This window comes from Sebastes umbrosus, chromosome 15 (genome assembly GCF_015220745.1).
Source record: "Sebastes umbrosus isolate fSebUmb1 chromosome 15, fSebUmb1.pri, whole genome shotgun sequence".
NCBI classification, from domain to species: Eukaryota; Metazoa; Chordata; class Actinopteri; order Perciformes; family Sebastidae; genus Sebastes; species Sebastes umbrosus.
The window spans coordinates 20,574,196-20,595,170 of record NC_051283.1 but is presented as its reverse complement, the minus strand read 5'-3'; the positions used below and the strand labels follow the sequence as shown (position 1 = coordinate 20,595,170).

The 20,975-nt window shown below is 39.5% G+C and overlaps 1 protein-coding gene across 3 annotated transcripts in view; it reads left to right on the top strand.

Moving 5' to 3' along the window:
* The window catches only part of LOC119502743 (CUB and sushi domain-containing protein 3-like), a 407,722-nt gene that overhangs the window by 88,623 nt on the left and 298,124 nt on the right, over positions 1-20,975 (top strand). For all 3 annotated transcript variants that reach the window (XM_037793920.1, XM_037793919.1, XM_037793918.1), the window contains exon 2: positions 3,597-3,819. In XM_037793920.1, coding sequence (XP_037649848.1) covers positions 3,597-3,819 — 223 coding nt within the window. The remainder of the gene's footprint in view (positions 1-3,596; positions 3,820-20,975) is intronic.

Sequence of the window (20,975 nt, the reverse complement as noted above, 5' to 3'; positions counted from 1 at the left end):
GACCCTTAATTGCAGCTCAGACTGCCATTGGTCATTATATCCGTGTGATGGTCCTGGAATTGTCTGGGTAAATGAGGGTTGGACAGACACACACAGGCACACCAGACACACACTGAGTTTTTTGGGTTGCGGGTCTGTGTCTGGATAATTGGTTGGAAAAGCATCCAGCGGGATCACCCTGCTGTCCCCGTGGCCCTGGCTGCCATGGTAAATAACGAGGTTCATAAACATGAAAGGCAGGGGGATGATCATCGTGATTTGAGCTTTGCACTCAGAGGAGATCAATTAAGGCATCGGAGTTCAAGGACTTTAAACAAACAGTAAGAGCAATTTTCAATTAAAGCTTCAGTAGGCTGAATGTTTTTGGCATCATTGGGCAAAAAATCCATAATAACCTTTCAGCATATTGTACTTCAAGTGCTTTGAGAGATAACTAGACTTCTTCAGCTCCTCATGGCTCTGTTTGAAGGCTTTAAAAAATCTATTCTGTGACGGGAGACTTTGGCCAATCACAGGTCATTTCAGAGAGAGCGTTCCTATTGAGCATTCCTATTGGCTGTGCTCCGGCTGGTGGGCGGTGCTTGATATCTCCTCAATTGATCTTAACAGCTAAACAGTACACTACAAGATATTTCTGAAAACATTTGAGCCGAGAAATAGGCATTACAGGAACAGAATATTGATTCATACTTGATCAGCGCTGCCTAGTTTGACCGTTTGATCAGAGTTGGCGAGTGATTGACAGCTGCTCAGAGACAGCAGGCTCCAGCTCGGCTCTGATTGGTTGTTTTTCCTCCGGTCTGTGAAAACTTGCAGATGCCATTAGGAGCACAGGAGGACACAAAGGCACATGCACTACTATCAGGATATAGTGGCCGTTTTATAAAAGTAACTTTTTTTAGTCATATTTGCTCCATTTCCACCCACTGCAGCTTTAAACACTTTCATTTTAACTTGGAAAGGCATACTGCTGCAGCCATTGTAGAGCTTTTTTATTCCTTCTTTCTCTCTATTACCAGTGATATAAAACTGAGGATGAATAGGTTTTTATCATGGATGATTAAAAAGCAGACAAAAAGCACACGGTGACACTGGATAAAAGAATGTCAGATGCGAAAAAAAAAACAGGCACAGAGGTAGTGATTTGCAACACCATCTCCCAGAAAGAAGACGGAGGATCAAGCCCAATATAACAACATCATTCCTCTCTGCTGTAGTGTCCTTGAGCAGGATGAGGCTAAATCCCTATACCAGCTCCAAGGGTTTCTGCTCTGTAAGCTGACTCTGCAGCCTGGCTCTCCTGTGGAGTGGAAGAAGTGAAGAGTTTCTCCATCGGGGATCGATAGAGCATCGCAAAAAAAAAAAAAAAAAAAACACTCTGGACTGACTTCACTCCTGGACACTCCGAGGTTTTCATCTAACACCTGTGGTCTGTTTGATATAAAAGGATGATTAAGATCAAAGAGAGAAGATAATGATCCTGATGTGAACCGTAAAGTCCAACGAGATCAATTACATTTACATTTGACAATTTAGGCATTTAGCAGGCTCTGTAACCTGGAGAGGTTTAGAATGAGCACAGCAGCAGAATGTGCTTCACTTCTAATTCATCAGTACAAGCAGCTGGTTAAAGGAAGTGCAAAGGATACAGTCTAAATCTACACACTCCTCTTACTCCACATTAACAACCTTTTAATATGTTAATGTCAGGTTGTACCATAGCCACAGAGGATGCTGATCACTGTCTGTTAATATTGTATATTTGGACACTTAAAACATAGTTCCCATCAACAGTTTATAAACATAAACTGTATATAGGAAGTGGACATAGTCACTGTGACCTGCAGATGGCCGTCCCAATCTTGGGTTTTGGTCGTCACCACCTTTTTTTTTTTGCAACCAGAAGTGACACGAGAAGGTAGAGCTAAGTACAACCGAATGCTGAATAAAACATTTTTAGGCGACCAAAGACGTTATAATTAACTTTGCGATTTAAAGTTATTATCACGATATCTATAGAAAATTTGAAAAAAAAAAACTGTTTAAATAAAATGGTTTAAGAGGCACTGGATTACTTACTTAATATTATCATATTATCAATATGATATCATTATTTCATTTTTAAATAACACGGTTATTGTCAATACCTCTATATCGTGACACCCCTATATGGTATAAGTCTGATAATGCACTCTGAGGTGTTCTGATATTGAAAATAATGTCATTAATTATTGTCTGGATATCCAGCACTGTGACATATTTCTGTATGTTGGGCTGCTGTCCTACAGTATGCAGAGAGAAACGTCAACATTATGCCAGTTGCAGTTGTTTGTTTGGCATCTCCTCCTCTCCCTCTCCTCCTCTCTCGTGATGAAGAGCCTATAGTAGCTCATTAAGATCTAGTTGTATTTACTCTCTCACTCCCTAAAGAAACCATTAACTGCCTTTGATGCTGCATATAGTGTGTGCAGGAGTTTGCATTTGCGACATATCTCTGTCGATTTTTCATCCGAATAGACATTGAATGTAGATATATATACTGTATATCTCTTAAAAATAGAAACAAATGCTTGCAATCCATGTTCAAAAACATCGTCAAAGCTGACTTACAGACCTTTTTACAGACCTCACGCATTTCGACATGTCAGTAATTGATTGGCAAAAACAAAGAAGTAGCCAGCTTTTGATCTTTTAGCAGCATACATGGTGAATCCATGAGAATGATCTGGTCGCTTATTGATTTCGCCTGTTAAGTCAGGTGGAAAGGGGGGGGAGGGAGCTCAGTGGCAACTGAGTTTGGGTTCAAGCACCCCATGCTGAATGTGACTACCAGCCCCTGGGGTGCTGCTCTGAAACAGACCCTGCCCTGTGCCCTCGCTGTGGGGGAGGCCATTGAAGAGAATATGTTCCTAGCAGCACCACAAAACTACAGATCCATGGAGCTATAAGACTCTCTGACAAATTCTTGGTGCTTGCTACAGTATATATTCCATTAATATGTAATCATTCATCAGCATCAAAGAACCAGGATGAATCAGACCCAAACTGACCTACTTAATATACTGACTTATGCTTTTTCCTACATTGATGTGAACCATTCATTTGCTTCAAAAAGGCACCTTTTAGTGCTGTTAACTGTAAAAAGGCCAGTAGGTCAGCACTATTCAATCCATTTATTAAAAAAAGTTGTCAAAAAGAATGATACTTATAGCACCATGTAGTGCCGTTGGGTCCAGAGGGATACAGAGAAGTAGTGTGTGTGCATCTGTGTGATTTTGTGTAATAATAGTGTCCGAGTGTGAGCGTACCCTGCAGTTGTTACTCAGTGTCTGTCAAAACACAGCACACGCTGCCAGACACACACTGACGAATGCCAACTACATGCACAGAGAAACACACATGGATGCACAAAGACACACAAACAGTATTCCTTCATTGTCGGTGCTGTTGTTTGTTTTAAACTCTCTGCTTTGTCTCTTTATCCTCTTGTTTACAACACAGTAGCTGTCGTTTGCCATCATTTCATTTTCTCATTATTAGAGTAAATCAAACTTTGTTAAAATAATTGAAATGTTTCTCTCTTTTCTCTCCTTCAGGTTTCATCTACACATGTGGCGGCACACTGAAAGGCCGAAATGGCAGTATAGAATCGCCAGGCTTTCCCTATGGCTACCCCAATGGGGCGAACTGCACCTGGGTCATCGTCGGGGAGGAAGGAAGTAGAATCCAGCTCATGTTCTTGTCATTCGCCATAGAAGAAGAATATGACTTCCTGTCCTTGTATGATGGACACCCGCACCCTGCTAACTTCAGGACGAGGTAAGACTAGTTATTATTTTAATGAGAGCTTGTTATGCCTCCCCGCCGGCGACAGCCATGCCCGGATGTTTTCGGGTTGTCCATCCGTCTTTACGTACGAACGTACATATGTCCGTCCGGTTCATGCTTGTTAACGTGATATCTCAGGAATGCCAGGAGGGAAATTCTTCAAATTTGGCACAGAAGTCCACTTGGACTCAAATATCAACTGATTATACAGTATTTTGGTGTTTAAGATAAGATAAGATAAGATAAGATAAGATAAGACAACGTTATTGTCTGTTACAGGTAACATAAATTTGTCTTTGACAGGCTCAACAATAAATAGATAAAACACATATAAGACATAGCCAAAACAGAGATACACACTTGCCCATTGGACACGATATACAGTACAATTATAACTACAATTACAATTATAACTTGAAGGTCAAAGTTCAAGGTCACTGTGACCTCATATCCGTCCATTCTCGAGATATCTCAGGAACAGCTTCAGTGAATTTCTTCTAATTTGGCACAAACGTCCGCTTGGATTCACGGATGACCTGGTTTGATTTTGGTGGTCAAAGGTCAAGGCCACGGTGACACAAATGTCTAAAAGATCATTTGATGAAGTGATGACATTTTGGACGGACGTGGATGTAAACTGCAACTTGACTGGTTGACGGAGGCCTACAACTACGAGGCGGTAATTCTAATGTCTTGACTTGTGGTGGAGACAAGGTGGAAGTTTTGTGTTTTTTCACTAAGTCATAATGTAATGGCAGTGGGCTGTTAAGTAAGACAAATTGGAATGATTTTACACTCTTTATTTAGACTACTTTCACAGCAAACTATTTGACGTCTAATCTCCATTAAAAAGTAGCACGGCGAACACAACACAAACACCTGTTATGGCATACAGCCCATTGTTTATTATTGGGTTACCAGTGATGTGCAGCCAGTTTTCTTTAAGCTGAAGCTATGAAAAGCTACTCCTTTGTGTTTCTGCCAATTAACGATGAGCTAATGTGTTTACATGATCAAATATTAGGGATCATGAATTCAAAAGAAAACTGGAAACAAAAGGAACCAGACGGATGTACTGCTTCTAAAAGACGAGTGCAGAAATGAATGAATCTCATATTTTGAGTTTTGATATGAATGCGTTTTTTTGGAACGCACATACTGTTATAGAACGACACAAATACTGGTTGTTTCAACAATTGTAGAAGATGTTATCGTGCTGGGCTGGATTCTCTCGAGCAATACTCTTGCAGCGGAACAAATGACCTTGTATAGCAACAAGATGCTGTCCTGCTGTAGTACACAAATTCCCCAGGCTCAATCAGTGACACTGCGGTTTCCCTTTAGTTATTGAACTATTCTATCGAGCTCCTCTTGCAAGAAACACAATACCCAGAAAGAAGCTCATTTCAGATAAGCTATTAAACTCTCCTTGCCTTATGATTCTATCAGGCAATCAATAGTGCCTAATAGCATCTGTCTGCGACTCTATCCACATTCGACATGTTCTTTTAACCCTGCAATTTAATTGTTATTAACTTATTCAATTACGTGAGAGTGCTGTCTATTGACATGTTTGATTTCCACATGGCTAAACACTGATGGAGGAAATACTTTCGTTTGTTTATTCACACAGGAGCAGCCCTTGCTTAGACTTTTAATTGTCGCATGAGGTATTCGATAACCTTTAAATTGTTTTTGACAATCAATAGAATAAACATTTACTGAAGAATGGTATGAATGAAAACTTAAAGTTCTACAGTAACACATTCATATGTGCAGCAATACCTTCTCCTTCCCAATAGAAACCAAACATGACAACCAATATATTATACATGCTCGCTATGGGCTTCTCTGTCTTGCTCACGTGGAAGCAACAGAAATTAGAAACTTAACTGTGAATGAGCCTCGTCATTTCATTTTGGATGCCGCGGATGTGAACATCCACCTGGAACTAATTCTTGGAATCAAGAAATATCCAACCTGAAACTAAGGAAAGCTCTACACAAGAGGCTCTTCTGTTGGCTCCTCTTCTTCAAGGCAACAGCAGATTTAACACACCAGCCTTGGACAGCCAGATTGGTGAGGGATGCACAAACCCACGGAGGAACAGATCTTCCAATCAAAAGAAAAGACAACTGAAAAAGATTCCAACACAGTGCCCCACTAGATGTTAAGACCAGCATTGTTTGCCACAAACAAGTTCATTTGCAGGTCGCAAGCAATGCTAACACACAACTCAAGTGCAACCTTTGTTCTAATACTCTAAGAGCCCTGAAAACCTTTTTTTTTTAATCAGTTAGCTTTGTTTATGTGATTGGATTCTACATGAATGCACTATTTCCTTCCACAGTTATTGGTTATTTCACATGAGAGATTTCTGTATTTGTCTTTTTGCTCACTAATTTGAATTGGACGGGGCTCGGTTTAAAAAAAAAGGTGATGTAATCATACATTTCCATGCACCAATCAGAGTTTAGCAACATGTGAATCAAAATTTAATGACAGTTTTGGGATCTTTTTATGGCAATGCAGATAAGCTTAGATTTTGAGAAACCAGAGGATTTCTTTTTCAAACTTTAACTTAAATGGTTGCTTATTGAGTGACAAAGACATTTAGAAAAAAAGATAGAAAATGATATTATAACAAAGTTTTTAGGAGCTTTGAAATTAAATAAAATTGTAATGTCAGTGTTATTATGCCTTAAGGCCGTTATTTATTTATTTTTTTGTGTTTTTTTGTCATGAATACTTTGAAAAAGTTGTTGTTTTTTTCCGGAACAAGGCGGATTTTCGCACTGCAAATAAAGGCATCAACCAGTCACGTTGTGCGGTACCAGTTGAGTGGAGCCAATATTTATGAAACAACAACACAGGCTCAATAGTCCGAATCAGGACGGCAAACTGTATTACTCCTTTCAACCTTAACATAAGGCAGCGCGGACAAGATTCATTCCTTCTGTATGTACTTTTCACAAGAAAAATCCTTAGACATATAATATTCACAGGTGAGTATTTCACATTTTTGTGTTGTTTATTCGTCACGCCCGCGGTGTGTAAAGGCCTTTATTCAGCCCAGTCAGTTTCGTCCAGGAGAACAAAAACTGGAACAACTACCAAACACAACAGAAAGAGTGCATACAAATCTGTCACTGGCCAAATTACAGCCTCACTATTCACTGTCAACTCAGGAGATGTAATGCTGAATTGCATTGTCATCATTAGGCAGGGGCGTCCACTATCGATGAAGTCCTGGCTAAGGTCATGAGAAACAGATTTCTGTCATTACATCAGGCATGCGTGAGGAAACTATCACTGACGTAATGCTAAGCAAGAGAATCTGGTTTGGTTCAGTTGAGGGTAAAGGATGTGGGTCATGGAGAGATGAAATGAGTCCTCTTGATACTTGGTCATTTGCTGAAAAGCAATTCTTTCACCGTGGGGAATGAACCATGTTCATTTGGTTCAATGGGCATAATTTCTAATCAGCCAGTTGCAATACTAAACCTTTCTTGGACAATCCGGTGGCTTTTAGTGCTCAAATTGCTATACAGAGCTAATTAAACAAGGGAGCAAAACAGAATAGAATAGAGTAGACTAGATTAGGGTGACTGTGAGATTTTCCTGTTTTGTACAGTGTTTGATTCCCGATTCGGCAGCGAAAAAGAGAGAGAGAGAACAAACAGATAGGAGGAGAGAGAGAAAGTGAAAGATGCCCTCTATGCTTTTATTGGTTGATTAGGATTTCCTGCTTATCTGAGATAACAGGAAATGATGTGCTGCGCGAGTGTGTGCACGCACGTGTTCAAGTGCATAGGATGGGTGCGTGCACGTGTCTGTGTGTGAGGAAGATTTATGGTCTGCATGGTTACAATCGCCCCGCTAGTTAAGCCAAATTACCTCTTCTGTCTCGTTCTTTCTCTCATTCACACCCACACACACAGACATACATGCACATACACACACATGCACTGGGACACACGTGCACTGGGACACAGGGCAAAATGGTGATTAAAAGGTTAGATCCATTAACAAGAAAATGGTAATTATGGGGAGAGTGATTAACATGGCTCGCACACACACACAGAGAGACATGTTTGTGCATGCACACACACACACAATTGGCAGAGACACACACTAGTCTGATCTCCCTCTTTTGGTGTCATAAATGTAACTGAAGGTCTTGTGTTTTCTTCTTGAGATTGTTCAAATTAAAGCTTCTAATGTCACATGACTGACACTCACCTCGTCTCACTGGGACACACTGGGAACGTCAACAGCGCGTGGCGATTGCGGAACCTGTTGTTTTTTATTTCGGCGCCCATGTTAACAGGTTAAAGCAGCCCCACTGCCCGTGTGAGCAGCGCGGTTCAGCTGTGTGTCAGCTGCGTCTCTTCTGGAGATTTGAGGTCTCGCCTATTTTTACCACGAGCCGCGTGCGGTTCACAGTAGCAGTGAAAACGATCTATTGACACTATATTGACATCATAGCAGCAACATTACTACACTTTCAATGTTTGTATCTGTAGAATATGTCACAAAATGTCATGAAAAAAAGTAAAGATTTATGTTTAAATCAACACTTCCCGCTTCCATTTCAAAATAAAAGCCATCAAGCGGTTTCTTCTGTGGACAGAATCCTTTAATTTGTTAACACAAGGCTTTTATTCTGAAATATTTGCAGGACAGTATTGTAGGAAATGCAGTGACTTGCACGTTTCTTAACCTTTTCTGTCTAAAATAAATATAAATTACATTTATAATGAAATGGCCATTATGAAAGGCAAACTATGTAGAAAGAAAGAGCTGGCAGTAGCAGCACTGCAGCAGAAACGCTAATGGTGTGGACACAACATGCGTGAGACACACAGCAGTTCAGCGAGGCAGCCGTCACGCACTGCTCACGCACTCCGTCTGTCTTGGCCGTAAAGCATCACTTCCTCCATTTGAAACACACAAACACAACAGAAAATCAGAAAAAGGCATAATTTCTCAAAAGGTATGGAAATTTTACAGACAGTTTTTTTTCAAATGCTCGAGGTGATGTTTAGTGACCTCCAATCAGGGTGACGTCTGTTTATGAGTTTCACCACTTATACTTTAATCAAGATTTAAGTGATTTTCCAATGATAAGTTCTCATAAAGGGCACCCACCTCCCTTGATTGCCGCATTGCTGCTGGAGCCACATCCCAAGCTCGGCCTGTTGACAGCACAGCAAGCAGACACTTGTGTGAAGCGTTCGTCTGGCTGATGAATCATGTTATTAACTGACTTTCACGTTAAACACAGATTCAAGCACTGTGAAATAACAAATCCTCTCAGTCCCCTCACTGTTATTTATTGGAAGTTGGAATTATTGACTGTGACACGCAGTGTTTTGAACTTTGGCTGGGTCTTGTCTCACCTGTCCACCCTCTTCATGGTGCCAGTGCAACAAACAGATGTGAAGAATGGGAGCTGGTTTTGCTTCTACTGTTTGTGCCTGTAGAGTTTCTTTTTAAAGCCAGGATGCACATTAATATTACATATTACCTTATTGTCATTCTAGTTTAGCTTTTTTGGTCAGTGATAGCTGCAGGTCAAAGCAGGCTTAATGGCATTTCTGTGTCCCCCAGAAGCTTTTGAAAACACATTTTCTCTAAAGTTCTTCCTCTAATGCTGTCTTTTAATTGCTAATACTGCATAAGTGAATTCATTCCAGAAACAAGGTACCCCATGTGGCATCTCAGCCGCAAAGTTGGGAATACCTGGAGGAAATATGAGCTAATAAATATGTAATTGTACGAACAATTTCCACTCTAGCTCTTCCAGGGAGGGTTTTCTTAATTAGATTGATAAAATGTTTTAATTAAGGGGATTAAAGTATTTAATGAAACATAGTTCCTCATTAAAATTACTTAAATTATAGAATTGATTGTCTTCTTCGTTGATCTCGTAATCACTATTGTAGTAAATGGCCGGTATGACTTGACTTCATTAGGAAACATTAATAAAGGAACAACAAAGCAAGAGCTAGAGGACAAAGTGTGAGCACCAATCTATTTGGATTTTTTGTATGGTACTGTACAGTACCTTTTTGCCCTGATGAAGATCCAAGCAGGATCGAAATGTAGTCAATAAAAATATTGTGGCATGGAGCAGTGTGCATGTGTTATCTTTTTCTTTACTGACGCTGTTTTGATAACCTCTCACCTATGTGATGTGCGTCTAATTAACCTTCCTCAACTGTACCATACCTAAGACATATTTACCATATTTTATCACAGCCCAGTCTGTGTTATGTCCATAATGGATGATTTTGCGAGACAAGATATATATCCACTGTCAACAATCAGATGCTAATCCTAACCCTCACGACTGGAGACTCTACTTTTCCTCTGAGCTTTTTGACCTTGACGGTGATCTTTCCCTAACCTTAACAAAGTAGTTTGAAGGAACAGTGTGTAACATTTTGGGGGATCTATTAGCAGAAATGGAATATAATATCCATAACTATGTTTACATTAGTGTATAATCACTTAAAACTAAGACTCATTGTGTTTTCGTTAGCTTAGAATGAGCCCTTCACATCTACGTAGGGAGCGGGTCCTCTTTACGGAGTCTGCCATGTTGTTCCACCATATTTCTCAAAACCAAACACTGGCTCTAGAGAGAGCCTTTGATGTTTTTACGTCACCTGAAGGCCACTGTAGTTCTCTGACACGCTTGTGAAACTGCGGTAACGTGAGCCACTGAGTGCAAAACCGTGGTACCACCAGCCGTCGTCTGACTTCCATTGCACCTAAAGTAGTGTTATTATGGTAAGGATGGCCTCTCAGTGAGGCGAACGGCTTTGCCACGGTTTTGCACTTGGCAGCTCACATTACCGCAGTCTCGGAAAGGAAGGAGTGAGCCGTCCCAATCTGGAACCACACCACTAGATGCTGCCAAATCCTACACACTGTACCTTTAAACTTTAACAATATTACACTTTCTATGCACAAATAATATATGACTAATTGATTAAAAAAACATTGTCTTTGCAGATAATCCAGGGTTTTGCAGATCATGTCTCTTATCATTATTTTGTTTGGTGGGTGGTTTGCTTAGCAGGTACTTAAAATACAAGTTAGTGATATTTGGATTTTGATTTGTGCCTCCTGGCATTTGTGACCTTATTAACTGTAACTTGCTCTTCATTTACAGCTGGGTGTTGGGAACACAAGTTAGCATGACCTTTTGACTGAATTGAGACATTTTCCCACATTAAATAATTAAAATAACTGCATGCATTTGTAAACAAACATTTGTTATTAACCACATTTTGGTTTATGATCACCGTCTGTTGTCAGAGCAAATGTATTTTCAACTCATTGACATCCCTGCCAGTTTGTGCCAGTTTGAGGATGGACCCTCTTTGCTTTTATGGCTGCCTGGGCACCGGGATAATCCAATAAACCATCCACAACTGTGGTACTAGTGTGCATGTTAACATACTCATTAACAGTGAAGATAGAGTTACAAAGAGAGATGAGGAAGAAAACAGGAAAATGGGTGACAGAGAGGCCGAGTTAAGAGGCAAAGACAGAGTGTGTTTGTATGTAATCATTTTTGAATTGTATTGGAGCCTCCTGAGGTGTGCCTGATTTATCCTAAGAGGCCCTTAAACAGACAGTGTGACATTTCAAAATTAAATCTGTTAATTGTCTTCATTGGTCATTTGTCACATTATGTTGTTGGCTCATCAGCTTGTTGGTTATCCTTTGCTTTGAACGTCTATTCATTTTTCATTTAATAGAAGTGTCAGAAATGTTTTTTAATTTATTTCTGATAAAATGGCAAGTGCTTAACACAGCTCCACTGAAGAATGTCAAGGTAATTTATGTCAACAGCTTTAATGAATAACCTTAAGTAAGTACGGCACAGATAAGTGGTGGTTCTTATTATGGCTCTCGGTGTGTTTGTTAATAAAACTGCTTAATGTGTTCGTGTATTTATTTTCTAAGACCAAAAGTTGAAGCTGTTTATTTCTGGTGAGGCTGACGGACGAGCATTGTTTCCTGGTTTGGTGAAAATTAGCATAAAGTCCAACAGTACATAGCTTTCCTTTGGTGCCTCAGTTGCTTCCATCCCGTCACCATGCGTAGCAGCGGATGTCTTCTTATTGTCACAAGCTGCCATTTGAAACGACTGGCTTCCTGTCACTCACTGATGTTTTGTCATAGTGAATGTGAACGCCTGGTAAGGTCGCGGCACATAAATTGTTGGAGTAGAAGACGTGAGTGGGACAACAAGTAGACCTCAGAGAATTGAACAGCTGTCTGAGAATTAATAATGTGTGAGCGCCAAGGGAGCGTCTGAACGTTTTTGGGCATGGATGGGTAGATGGATGAAACGCAAGTACTAAATGATGGCAGAAGCAGAGCATGTCTTTCTTCGCCAGACTTTCAGGATTAAAATAGGAAATTACCAGATGGAGGATTTGATCCCGATGGCGTGTGGGACTGTCTACATGTTGCTTACAGTCAAAAGCTTTGACAAAAGCTCAAATGCTAACTTGTCATTGCTGTCAACAAGCAAAATAAAGTCAAAAGGCAATCTCTTTTGGTAATTGCAACAGAAAGTGGGGCACAAAATTCTGAAATAAAGTCATTATGAGAGTTTTTGGAGAACGATAAAGTGTTTCAGATGAATAATTGAGAGCAATTCAAAGACTTTGAATACACCACTTACTGAAAGCCTACATTTAGACGACTCTTTTGTGAAAAACACCAACCTTCCCACCCAGACCTGAATATCTGGTCTTATTTAAAGATGTATAACCAGAGGGACCTGCTTTGATGAGGAGGTATCTGCAGCCCACGTTTCTGCTAAAAACAAAATCAAAACAGCATTAGGAAATAAAATCATTTCACACATTTAGGGCACAAGGAGGATTAAGGTTTAGTTAAGTGAAAGGCTCAAGGATTGTTATGAAACTAATGGTAAAAAGAGCTATGAATATTGTGGTGGTTACCATATTGTTATACGGAGATATAAAGGCCGAATAATTGTCAAGATTTCCTTCGTCATCATTATACATTATGTCTCTAGTCTCTTTTGAGATATTGATATTATTAATCCTATTAGTGTTTCATTTTTCAGCACCTATCTTTCATCCTTTCTTGAGCCCTTCTTATGTCATTAATGTTGTGTTTATGTGAAGTGGAAATATCCATCACAGCATCCTAACAGATGACTTTCTGGTGTTCATGCATTCAAATTGAAAGATCTGTGTAGACTTCAGGTTCCATTATAACTATTGTCTTTACCTGTGCACACTTGAGATGTAAGTTTATGTTTTACAGCAAGAAACTGCAAAGTCAGGCTCTCAAAACCAGCTACTGAAGTTGTATCCGATCACTGTATGAATATTTGATCAATGCAATTTGTCAATCTGTCCATTCTATCTAGTGGCTATATTTGTTTTGTGCAAGCAAACCTGTTCTTAAACCGTTTACTAAAATAAAACTAGGTTTGAACAGTCTGACTGGGTTCGATCTGGATAATCTCAGACTCTAATCATTAGAAATGTGGTTAGGATGTCTGGATTATATTTATACAGAGGTCAAAAACACTGGAGGTTTTGAATGTAGTGGTGCGTACTGGTTTATTTGTGGTTTCAGAGAGATTCAGAGCAGACTTTCATGGTCATGTGAGCAATTTATATTGAACAAAACCTCAAAGTAAAAGTTTACCATTTCATATTACAATCTTTATATGACATTAATCTCTAAAGTTGTGATGTGAGTCATGGACCGCATTGTTGTTTGCACTTTCCTCCAACGATTATATGTCTTGGTGAATAACATCTAACTGCCCAAGGAAGTTGTTACATATTATTTATAGTGTGTAGCTGTAAAAAGCAAGAGTTTTTCTGGACTAAAAAAATGAACAAAAAGAACATCTAAATGCAAAGACTGAAGGAGGAAATGCCAGTTTTTGTTGAGTGAAGTCATTATTTACATATTGTAGAGTTTTCTAGAAATACGCACATTTTCCGATTTCCCCTGAATGCAGCATACAACCTACTAACAATGATGCTTAATTAATCAGGCAAATTCAGGTGTGAAAGATTTGGACTTGAGGAGGATATTTTAAAGGGACTGTTTGTAACTTTCAGAAATGTCTTGTTAACAGCGACACCTTTGGCCGTTAAGTCAACGAAAGTCAGCGTGGGGTTGGAGTCTGAGTCTGAACAGCGTAGCCACACGCGAGCGCACATGGGACACCGACCCGGATTGATTTATACCTGTAAGAAGTTACAAATAGTCCCTTTTAAAAATTTGGTTGTTGCTTGTATAATGTGACTAATTGGTGAATTATTTTATGTTGATAAGTTCAAGACAAGAACATCAAAAGATGAATTCAGTGTCACAGTTGTGGAAGGAGAAGAATAGGTGAGGTTTGGTTAGAACAGCGGGCCTGAAGGCTTATTTTGTCAGGTGTCATCGGAGCAGCTCTGTGATGTGAGAGTAAGCTGGGAGTCCTGGGGGGTGCTGGTGAAGGAACTGAAACATGGGCATCCGACCGTCTGTAGGCAGGTCAGAGAGTGAGTGAGTGAGGTTACAGAGGAGGGAAGCAGGACTGTGGGAGAGGTGAGAGGCCAAAGGGACTGGTCAGGATCCTGGCAGCCTGTTGTTTTACTCTGGGAAAGGAAGCATAGTGCAGTGTGACAGTTATACTGTAGTGAAATGCTTCTCTTACCCCACCATCAGACTGCCAGAATTTCTTATTTCATGGTAGTGGTCCATTTTATGCTCTATGTCATGCTGTCAAGCTCCCTAAATATATCCGACAACATAACGTATATGACCACTGAAGGGCCAGTCTGGGCAGTCAGAGCATACTACCTGATATCCCATCTATCCCAGCCAGCTATAGCTTAGAAACTAAATATCAAGCATCATATTCTGATTTTTGTAACCATAACTAACAATAATGATGATAATAATTCCCTTGCTTCAAACCACAATCTCTGTGACTATGACTCCAGATGATTTTGCTGAAGCACATAAAGAGGAGAGAGAAGGGGAGACTGGAGAGTAGCAGATGAGAAATAGAGGACGAGAGTCCTAATGTGGAGAGGTGTCCAGAGGAAAAGGAAGACGAGGAGGAAAATGGATGAGCAAACAGAGGAAGCCCTAGAGGAAAGGAAAGATGCTCAGGTAACCAATATAGCAACAGCAGAGTAGCTTTCTTGGCAAACCCATAAATCGTACTGATGTATAAAATGTGACAAGACAATATATGCATATATGCAAATTATTCATAAAGTTTAAATATTTAATTATGGCTGCCTCCTCTTAGTTGATTAGTTGATAAATCTGTTGTTTTGGTCTTATAGTCAACTAAGATTTCTTTAGTGATATATATCAAGAATGTAATGCCCAGCAGCTCGGTCACAATATTTATATTATATTCCATTAAAGGTATGCCACAGAAAAGAAGGGGAAGGAGCTTTTAATCAGATGTTTGTGGATATTTTTTTTAGGTTAAAAAGTCTGTAAATGTGTGTAGACAAGCATGCGAACAGCATTTGCAGCCTATAATTTGCAAATCCTGCCACTTTAGATGATGATCCATTCTCGACATAGGTGCCGTAGGGTCACATTTATATTAGATGTCAGTGATGTGTGGGCCTAAACATGGCCACAAACCTTTATGTTTTTCATTTATCATACAGTTTTTAAGTCTGTGAGAAAATGAGCCTACTTCTCACTTGATTTATTACCTCAGTAAACATTGTAAACATGAGTTTATGGTCTCAATCGCTAGTTTCAAGTCTTCTTCAATACAGCATGATCATTTAGTGAATTATGGTCCCATTGTGAGTCAAATAGGCAATACAACATACTGTTAATCGTAACATTTCGTTCGCCTGAAAATGTCTTATTCAGCTATCGGTTGTACTTAGCGTCACCCTCTCGCACTTCTGATTGCATAAAGCCAAAATGCCGAACTTGAGGTTTTAAAAACGGCAATCCACACCCAAATGGGTGACGTCACTGTGACTACGTCCACTTCTGATATACAGTCTATGGCTTTGATACATGGTATGCTATGTGTAAACTGAATAAGTTGAATAAGGCTCGTTTTGGGAGATACCGTACATTTTGGATGCATAAAACATACAGTATCTACTTTATATATTTGTGTACTGCTTTGGCTAGTCACTTATGTTCAGTGAAAACCAGTCATTATGTGCTTGATTTCTGTATGACAGAGCCAAAGCTACAGCATACCAAAAGAAATCCATTATTGTATGTCACAAAAGGCAGGATCTGTTAAATCTATTGTACTTGTTTTTGGTTGCCATGTACTGGCTAGTTTATTCCCTCTTTCCTGTTTCTGCCCTGACCCAGTTTGTATCCGCAATCCTCTACAGCACCAAGTTTACACCTGGCTAAGTCACACCTACACCCTCCTACATGCACAGAAACAGAAACAGACACACACACACAGTCACAAAACTAAACTTACACAGAACATCATGAATAAACACACACACACACACACACATACAGATAGACATGCACCTGCTACACACTGGCCCAGAAAGAAAAACGCGCACCAACACAAAGGCCGTGGGAAACGGCAGTGTGTGATTGGTGTGAAAATAAGCAAATATGGTCTTTGATGTTAGGACAATATTCCTGAGCGGAATTGAGTACACTTTTTGGGAAGGAAAATCAAGAGGTGTATATGTAGATGTATATGTATGTGTGTGTGTGTGTGTGTGTGTGAGAGTGAGTGAGCGGTTTGTGTGAGTGTGAACCGAGGTGTGTTTACCCCTGAGGTAGTGGTATTTCATCTCTTCCTGCATCAGTTCTGCCCTGTAGGGGGTAAGAGGTGTGTGTATGTGTGTGTGTGTGTGTGCGTTAGAAGATCCAAATAGCTTTGCTCAGGTTAAAAAGAGAGGAAGGAAGAGAAAAAGAACATGTTTTTTTTTTTCTTTTTGTGGCTTTTTTCAAGGCTTTTCTCCCTTCATGCTCATGCGAATGAGGCTCAGACCAACGTTTTTCTGCTCCAAAATCTGAATTACTTTACATTTGCCTGTGCATGAAATCTTTATTAGTGACTTTGTTGAAAGATTAAGCATGCAGTGGCTCAAACATACTTAACTGACTGCTTGAACACAGCTTCCCATCTAGTACCAAGGGAATTGCACAGGAAGGCAATGAGCCTCATGCAAGAACATTTTCGTATTTGTATTTGTATTGTTAATCCTACTCCTCAATATGTTTTGTTACCTGTCCGTAAATGAGAATTGAGAATTGTAAGTGAACATACCGTATGAAATACAGCAGATAACAACAGTACAGTTGTGCTGGTCTCAAATTAACTTGCAAAAACCAAATAAGCCTCGTCTGGACAACTGCCTTGCTGTTCCAGCTTTTATTGCAGTAAACAACATTTTTGGCACAGTGGGTGTCCATCAGGTGTCCAATTTGGTGTAATGTTCTCTGCAAGAAAACTTCGAGGAGCGAATATGTTGTGTGGACTTGCTTTGATTTGTGCATAATCGCAAAGTCTTGCACAGTGCACTGTGCGGGGTAATGCTGTGGATTTTTTTGTATTTGTGCTTCGTTAGAGGGATGCTTTCATTGGAAGTTGCAAAGATATTTTCAGCCATTTAAGAAACCAGTAATATTCTTATTTAATACGAATGCAGTGCTGTGAAAAGGGCACATTGCAATAGATGTGTGCCTCTGCAGGGAGGGTGTTCGAGTATCTGAGACTACAAACACACTTTTTGTTGTAGCTTTTTTTCCTTTTTGATACTTTGCTAAATACAGTTTCTTTTTGCAGCTTTGTGTCGGCTTTTTTTTTTATGTCAAATTACAAAGACACAAAGGAGGGACGACAGAGAGAAAAAAAAAAGTTTTATGTGTTTGTTGAAATATAATTTCCTGATGGATTTAGCTCATCCATCATAACTCCTTTTTTCTTCGAGTTACATCATTTCTCTGTTTCTCATTTTTACTTTCTCTAAATCACTGTCTGTATCTCTGAACTTAAGCTTTCAGTTCATCATCATTCCTGTCTTGATATACAGTCACTGGTATCATCTCTCTTTCTCATAATCTGTCTCAGTCTTTCTGTCAATGTCTGCCTTTCTCTGAATGATTGTAATTCACTCTTTCATCTTTCTGTTTCTTAATTGCCGTCTCTCAACCTCTCTCTGTGTCTCTCTTTTCACAATATTAATTCAACCCCCCTCTCCCCACCCCATCTGTTTCTCTCTCAATTCTTCCTATAAATGTCATTAATTCAGTACTGATAACCAGCTCTGTTCTTTTCAGCTCAGCCTGGCACAGATTATAATTATAATCATTACAATAACTTCAACAGTGCAGTACAATATTCAGGAGTCAAATCCCCTGGTGAAATATCTCTCTTGAGTCTTTGGAGCTCCTGTTCTTTGTGTCATATTGTGGCCACTGTAGCCTGGAGAGATTATTTCTGCAAATATTTAATACACCTGAGACTGGTGTTAATTGATTTTTTTCCCCTCATTTTCTATGAGTGGTGTGTTTAGGCTAATGAGAGAAAAGGTGCGCCACTTCACATCATATGCAATAACCTATCCATTACACTGAATTAATTTAAATACCAACTACCTACCTTGATGAAGGCAAAACTTCTACTTCAGAATCTGCCTTGTGTTTGTTCACATCTAGTTATTTCACTCAACCTTAAAGTTCATGTCTCATCCACATGTAAGAAAACACCTAACATATCATAATGAAGGTAAACAACGAACATGGCTATTGTTAATACTCACAGCTATCAAGCTTGCATGTTAGTATTGGGAACTTTAGTCTGTCTAGCCTTATTGAGGACTCCAGTCACGTGCAATGAGTACACTAATGAGCGTGCGCAGGTACTGTATTGGCAGATAAGCCGGTATCTGCGCGCACTCAGTGCATTTAATGCGGGCCGATAAAAATTGGACAGGCTTTTTACAGGCCTGCGACAGCTACAGATGCCAGATTTATTTTTTTTTTGTCTGAACATTTGATTTATTGATCGCTGTCGAGAGAGAATTTCTACAAATATAACAAAAAAATGCTTATAAAATGAATTGCCTACCTTAGCATTAAGTCATAATCAATGTAAAACATAACTGGGTGAATCAGCCAAGAAAACTCTATACCCAAGAATGAACTTTTATTCATTATGAAATTATGCTACTTGGAAACATAGATGTTACAGTTGAGAGGTTGACATAATCTCTGTGACAGTGTAAACAGTGAGTATATACTGTATACTGTACTAGGGATGGACTGATGTGTTTTTTTTAGGGCCGATTCTGATACCGATTATTAGTAATCAAGGAGACCAATAACAGATATATGGAACCGACATACATTTGCAGTAAAAATTGAAATCTCAGTGTCAACATTTAGAATAGGCCTAACACAAATTCCAACAAAAAAAAATCTTTAAATGCCTTTAAGCATATGTTTGCCATTGCTCTTCTCATGCTGACATCATCTTTGCTAACAGTGACAAACAAGAGTGACGGCTGGTTCCATCGCAGGTTGAATGCACATCGGCAGGTCTGCGTTTTATAGCCCACGTCTGGTGTATGAAATGTTTGCATCGTCACTGCACTGCATTTTTTTGTAAAATATAATAATCTGGTCTCGTGTCACATCTCTCGCCCGCGTCCAGGCGGTTGTTACTAACGGCAGACTGCAGCAGAAACTGTGGGTGTTTTTTGCAACTTGCCTTACGTTCAACACACACCTCAGCTTCCTCACCGGAGCAGCTCCAGTCTGTGTTTGTGTTTGCCCGTCTGTAGTAGTATCCTTCAGTGTTGATTGGCTATTACATGTGACGTGTCACCACTCAGATAGTGCCGTGGGGCGGGACATTGAGTGAGACGACAGACGGTTGACAACAGGCGGCTGCATCAAAGCCAAAGTTGCACATTTTTCAATTAATTTATTTTACCTGTAGAAACTTTGACATATGGAGTGTTTGTATTGTTCTTTCTCTAATAATGAGGGTACATAATGTTCCTTTTAATAAGTCATAACTGAGAGAAGTGTTCTTCGAACATTTTTTACAAATATTTTGAGAGACTGCTAACTCCATTTTTTCCTATAGTCTGATGCCAAATTGCTATTTGTTGGCAATATAACCACTCACTTGGAAGTACAAAGATGAGTGCCTACCATTCTCATAAATATTCATAAGTGGCTTTACATATTACGAGCAAGGCACGCACAAACACTTATCGAAGTTGGCACGAGTCTTGAAACCTTTAGCTTGTCATTGCAAATCTCAATGTGGCAATAAACAAGGCAATTGTGTGTGTGTGTCTGTGTGTGTGTGTGTGTGTGTGAGTTGTAAAAAGTAATGCTTTCCAAATAAGAAAAAGTGAAGCTTGTGAGTTTTCTTGGCAACAGCAAGATGTGCCTTCATGATTAAAGCATTAACACTTTGGCAGTTCTTCGGGCACTGTTCCAGCATCAGAGGTTAACAAACTTTTTTTTTTGCAGTACAAATTCAATGTATGTCTAAGTTATACCGACTGTGGAGTCATTACTCTATGAGTTTGTAAATATATTCGTGACATTAGATTGTTGCCTTTTGTGTGGCCTTTTGCTCTTGTCAATTTCAAATTGTACTTTTGAAATAGATAATAGATAATAAACTGTGTTTATTTTTTAGGATTATAATATCACTGCCCCATTTAGGCAGATTTGACTATAATTACATGTGTGTATTCCGTTAAATTAATGTGTTGCTTAGATGTATTTTTATGGTGTGTAAGTCCGTCTCACACTGCCGGGGTTGCAGATGAAAGAATAAGGCTACAATGGTCATACACTCCACAATTTCCCCAAGGGGATGAATAAAGTATCTTTTATTATATTCTTTAAGAATACATCTAAGCGACACAGAATAACACGGGTGTAATTATAGTCAGATCTAGTCCTGCTCTAGATGGGGCAGTGATATTATAAGTCTGTTGATTTACACATTCACACGTCTGCGACTGTGCCAGCTGTCCTTCCTGCATTTGGCAGCTGCAACCGTGTTGCTTTTAGCCTGGATTATGTGTATACGTTTTTCACATTTTTCTAATATTATAGTTTGTTCTTCGTCTGCCAAC